Source organism: Rhincodon typus, chromosome 7, assembly GCF_021869965.1.
Source record: "Rhincodon typus isolate 14 chromosome 7, sRhiTyp1.1, whole genome shotgun sequence".
Classification (NCBI taxonomy): Eukaryota; Metazoa; Chordata; class Chondrichthyes; order Orectolobiformes; family Rhincodontidae; genus Rhincodon; species Rhincodon typus.
The window spans coordinates 62,249,289-62,255,288 of NC_063338.1; the positions used below are offsets into that span (position 1 = coordinate 62,249,289).

A 6,000-nucleotide genomic window follows, 5' to 3' on the forward strand; every position below is an offset into this window, starting at 1 on the left:
GATGCCAAAACATTGAATGTATTCAAGAGGTGACTAGATATAGCACTTGGGGTAAATGGGATCAAAGATTATGGGGAGAAAGCAGGATTAGGCTATTCAGTTGGATGATCTGCCATGATCGTGAAGAATGGAGGAGCAGTCTCGAAGGGCTGGATGGCCTCCTCCTGCTCCTATCTTCTATGTTTATTTGTTCCTATCTGCCTGTACTGCACACAAAACAAAACTTTTCACTGTACCTAGGTACATGTGATGACAATAAATCAAATCAAATCAAATGAAGTTGGTTGTAAATACAGCATCATCTTTTGCACTGATGTCCTGGACTCCCCTAACTTTGAAGATGGGGATACTTGTGAAGCCTTCTCTTCCGGTGAGTTGTTTAACAGTCTACGACCATTTATGACCGGATGTGCAGGACTCAGAGCTTAGATGTGATCTGTTGGTTGCAGAATCACTTAGCTATGTTTATTACTTAATGTTTATGCTTTTTGGCACATAAGTTGTCCTGTTTTGCTTTTTCACCAGGCTGACATCTAATTTTTATGTATGCCTGATGCAACTCCTTGCACAGCCTGCTGTACTCTTCATTGAACCAGGGGTTGATCCCCTGGCTTGATGATGATGGTAGAGTGGGGAATATATGGGGCCATGAAGTTGCAGATTGTGTGTGAGTACAATTCTGCTACTGTTAATCCACAATGCCTCATGAATGCCCAGTCTTGAGTTGCTGGATCTGTTTGAAATCTATCCCATTTAGCATGGTGGTCATGCCACACAGCACGATGGAAGGTATCCTCATTCTGGAATTGGGAACTTTGTCTCCATAAAGATTGTGCAGTGATCACTCTTACTGATACTGTCATGGACAGATGCATCTGCAGCAGGCAGATTAAAGACAAGGTCAACTATATATTTTTTTCCTTTTGTTATTTTCCTTACCACATTGTGCAGACCCAATTTTGCGGTTCTATCTTTTAGGACTTGACCATCTTGTTCAGCAGTGGTGCTACTGAGCCATTCTTAGTGGTTAGGCATTGGAGTCTCACACTCAGGGTACGTTCTTCACCCTTGCCATTCTCAGTGCTTTCTACATGTGGTGTTCAATTTAGAAGTGAACTGATTCATCAGTTGAGAGGAGGCAATATGTGGTAATCAGTAGGAGGTTTCCTTATTTATGTTTGACCTGATTCCCTGAGATTTCATGGGGTTGGCGTCAATTTTGAGGACTCTCAGAGCAACTCCCACATGACAGTACACAACTGTGCTACCAACTCTTGAATCTGTGCTGGGCAGGGGTTACATAGACATGGCGTGGTGTTGTCTGAGATGTAATCATACTCATAGACCTTACAAACAATGTTGGGCTGTTATTTGACTAGTCCGTGAGACAGCTCTCCTAATTTTGTCACTGCCCCCAGATATTAGTCAAAAAGACTTTGCAGGGTCAACAGGGCTGAGTTTGTTGTTGTTTCTCGATTGATGCCTAGTGACCCATCCAGCTTCTTTGGGAAATTTTGGTAGTTTAGGCCACTTCAGAGGGCTGTTGAGAGTGAATTATATTGCTGTGGGTGAGGAATCACATGGAGGCAACACCAGTTAAGGACAGCAGATTTCCTTCCATAAAGGACATCAGTGAACCAGATGGGTTTTTATAACATTAAACAATGGTTTCATGGTGACCATTTGAACCCATGTCCCCAGAGCATTATCTGTGTCTCTGGATTGCTGGACCAACAACAATACCACTACACCATCCATTCCCATTAAAAATGATTAATTATGTTATTGACCCACTTCTTTATTTTAATACTCTCTTGGCCATTTCATTTCACAAATGGTTAAAAAAGAAGTATTGACATGAATCACATCCTGTGTTTCCAGCAGAAGCTAAATTGCTTGGTGAGATAAATTGAAACTTGACATATTAAATTCTAAAGCATTATGAAATTGAAAACTTTCAACTTACATTGCTTCTAATTACATACAAATACAGAAGCAATGTATTAGAATACAGAAATCTTAATCATACAAGATTAAATCATACATGTGTATGTTTGTAAGAACAGGACATCAGACACTATTTCCACTGATCAATTGGAACTAAAAGAACATAAATTTAAGATAATCATCACAGGAATGTTGAGTGAAGTTAGGAAGATTTTTTTTTCCTGCAGGGGATTGGTGGGAATCGAAACCTCCTACAAAAAGACATGATGGAAGCAAAATCAACCTAACTTTTAAAAGGCAAATGGATAAATATTTGAAAATTTAAAAAAAAATATCATGTGGATGTAGATAGAATAGGGAAATGGGACCAGTGCATATCAGATTTTTAAGTCTACAAAGAATTGGTGGACTATCTGGCTGCCTTCTTTACTCCAAAGTAACATGATTTAATCCTTCTAGTGCTGATCAGGTTAACTATAGCTCTATATTAACAATCTATTATTATAATCATGTTTCGGATAAGGGAATATTAATAAGGTCAGAGTAGAAATATCCAGTGGCATAAAATAAAGTCACACCTTTTATAAAGTAAGTCTTGCATTTATTTATTTCAGAGCCCCCTTCCCCTCCCCCATTTCTGAAGAAGGGTCCAGGCCCAAAACGTCAGCTTTCCTCGTCCTCTGATGTTGCCTGGCCTGCTGTGTTCCTCCAGCTCCACACCTTGTTTTCTCAGACTCCAGCATCGGCAGTTCCTACTATCTCTTAAGCAAAAGTAACCTATTCTCTGTAGCATTCCCAATTAGCATTACTGTCAACACATGCGTATAAATTGTAGTCTACTACATAAGGAAAAACAGGGACGTGAATACCATTTCAATTAAAGGCAATTCTTAAAACTACAGTCAAGATTCATGTCTAAGTGTATAAGGTAACTCTAAAAATGAAATATGACCTAAATTTCAGAACAAACACAAAAAAATTTTAACCTTACCATCCAGCAATTAAGATACCTATACAAAGATTTATTGCCCCATTTCTACCCATATTTTTACTTGCAGAGGGGATTCACTAGGATGTTGCCTCAGATGGAGCAATCTAGCGATGAAGAGGCACCGAATAATCTCAGGTTATTTTCTTTGGAGCAGAGAAGGTTGAGGAAAGACCTGACAGAGGTGTATAAGTTTATGCGGGGCCTGGACAGGATGAATAGAAAGTGGCTGTTCTCCTTAGTCAAAGGATCAGTAATAAGGGGTCACAATTTTTGGGTGAAAGCCAGGAGGTTTAAAGAAGATTTGAAGAATTTGATTTTCACTGAGGGTCGTGGACGTCTGGAATATACTCCCTGGGAAGGTAGTTGAGGTGGGTAACCTCACAATCTTTAAAAAGTACTTGGATGAGGACTTGAAATATCATAAAATTCAAGGTTATGGGCATAGTGCAGGAAAGTGGGACGAGTATGGATTAAGTGTAGCTTTGGCGGTACAGACATTACGGGCCGAAAGGTCTCTTCTATATTGTATGATTCTATGATTTCCATTATCTTAAACAGGACTTTTCTACAGTTAAACCCAGATCTATGCTAATTGATAAAACAGAAACCAAGACACTTTTCTTTGTATATAGAGTTTATTCACATTTTCAGTCTTACAGCTGCTTTGTCACATCTCTCCTACCTGAACCCCCTTCATATCTATCCAGTCAATTAATTAATAATTTAACTCTACCCACCCATTTAACTCCTTGCTAAATTAGCATTTATAGGTTGTCAAGGTTTGTACCTGGCTTAGTGAAGTGTCACTGTTGAATGTTAACCAGGTTCCTAGGATGTACCAAGGATCCAGGTGGCAATTTAATGGCCAGCTGAGTAATGTGCCCAACATGGTCTTGCCTTTTAGTGCTGCTTTGCAAAAAAGGTGAGGTGACCCTGAGAATATAGAAACATTTGTATGTGGGCCAACAAAAACTGGAGTGTGCCCTGAATTCCATAATGACATTTTGAAACTTTTATGCCGTAGACTTCTCACATTACATATTCCTGCTCTAGCTGTCTGGGACATACTTTGCTGTTGGCAGACAGCCTGCAGGGCCAATGGCATTGGTCTGTCCAATTCCTGCTAGCTGTCCCTTTATTGTCTGTTTCAGGCTTTCCAGAACACAAGGCCCAGCTGTTAAAGGCAAACAAGATCCAAGAGGGTGAGGGGTGGGGAAGATGGATATTGGGGACTGAGCCTGTCAATTTTGCCAAGCTTTGCACCTGGGAGTAACAATTCACCAAGAATGTAAGGACCAAATGTATTTTAATGAGTTCTGTATGTTGTATTTGTTATTTCTAGGAGGCTTGCAAAGTCCACTCTCTTCTTAATCCCATTGTTCGGAATCCACCATATTGTTTTTGCATTTCTTCCGGATATTGAAAACAACCTTGCAGTGTACGTGCGAGTAGGCTTTGAGCTTGGTCTTGCTTCGTTTCAGGTATTTATTTGACTAAAGGTTAAAATTATCAATCAGCGAACGTATCCCTAACAAGATTGTAGTTTTACAAGAACTTGATGTGAATAATGATCTGTGTAACATGTTGATGGTTTCCAATATTCATTAAGAGCAACTGTGATTTTCTGCCATTGGCATACTAGAAAATTTACTCTGTATATGTTCAGTAACATTCTGTGACTTCAAATTAAAGTTATTTTTCGGAGAATGATAGGATCCTGATAAGAATATTATATCAATGTAAATATGTTCTTTCCACCATTAATGAGGTGCTTTTTAACCTACAGGGATTTGCTGTTGCATTACTCTACTGTTTCCTTAATGGTGAAGTAAGTCTTTTACTGATTAGCGCTGTTTTAAATGTCACACATAGTCAAAAGAACTTTTCCTTAACATTAGTAAACATTGTTTTACTTTGCTATCAATAAAACATGATTATTCTCCACTCAGGTTCGTTCTGAAATCAAGAGAAAGTGGAGACGATGGAGGTTAAAGAAATACTTCGCTGTTAATTTACGCAACCAAAAAACTTCCATAATTGCCAGTGCGGTGACTGGTGCAATCCAAGTATCACTGTTGACGAGGTGCAGTACCATGGATAAACGGGAATTTGCTTAAGAAGCATCAGATGTTCTTTAAAAGATCACATGAAATATTATGCTTCAAATGCTTTTCCAAAAGAATATGGGGAAAAAAATCTATTTATGTGAACAAATTTATAAAGATTCTGCTGCCATGGATAGGCTAGAGGTTATTAACTGGCCAATTCCACCGAGAAGTACAACTTGTTTTCATGTTGTCCTCTCTGCTAAGCTAGTGTTTGCAGTGTGCTCTTACCAAGGAACAACCAGATTACTGGTATTATGTACATTTATGAGGTTTATGTGTAGCTTTGTTACAAGTGCTTTGGTATTTAAATGAACTTAAACTTATTCCATGAATTAGCTTTGAGTGAGCAAGATAATTCTCAAGGAGCTTTTTTGTGTATTGTGATTGCAAATCAGTCTCCCAAATAATTCTTGAAATGTCTAAGTTATGCGTTGTTACATGCATAGGAAAGTGGAAATTCTTACAAATAACTAAGTGATTATAGTGTCTGAGTGTTAATCTCATTGTTTTAAAACATTGTAACACTTCCGCAACCAGCTGAGATGGACAGCCAAAGCCTTTCAGCTCAAAGGAATCTTTCAACAATCATTGCAAAGAAGTAGACCCTGTAAACTATTACAGTAGGAAACCAAGTTGTGTTGCCCTTCAGCGTGGTGGCTCAATGGTTAGCACTGCTGCCTCACAGCACCAAGGACCCAGCTTCAATTCCACCCACAGGTGACTGTGTGGAGTTTACACTTTCTCCTGTGTCTGCATGGGTTTCCTCCAGGTGCTCCGGTTTCCTCCCACAGTCCAAAAATGTGTAGGTTAGGTGGATCGGCCATCTGAAATTGCTTGTAGTGTCCAGGGGTGTGTAAATTTGGTGGATTAGAGATGGGAAATGCAGGGTTACATGGGTCTGGGTCTGGGTGGGATGACCTTTGGAAGGGTGGTGTGGACTTGTTGTTGAATGGC

General features: G+C 39.4%; 1 protein-coding gene across 1 annotated transcript in view; it reads left to right on the plus strand.

Moving 5' to 3' along the window:
• The window catches only part of LOC109938355 (secretin receptor-like), a 64,832-nt gene extending 59,543 nt beyond the window's left edge, over window positions 1–5,289 (plus strand). The window contains exons 11-13 of the mRNA XM_048599008.1: window positions 4,281–4,419; window positions 4,725–4,766; window positions 4,888–5,289. Coding sequence (XP_048454965.1) covers window positions 4,281–4,419; window positions 4,725–4,766; window positions 4,888–5,055 — 349 coding nt within the window. The 3' untranslated portion in view covers window positions 5,056–5,289. The remainder of the gene's footprint in view (window positions 1–4,280; window positions 4,420–4,724; window positions 4,767–4,887) is intronic.
• The last annotated feature ends 711 nt before the right edge of the window (window positions 5,290–6,000 follow it).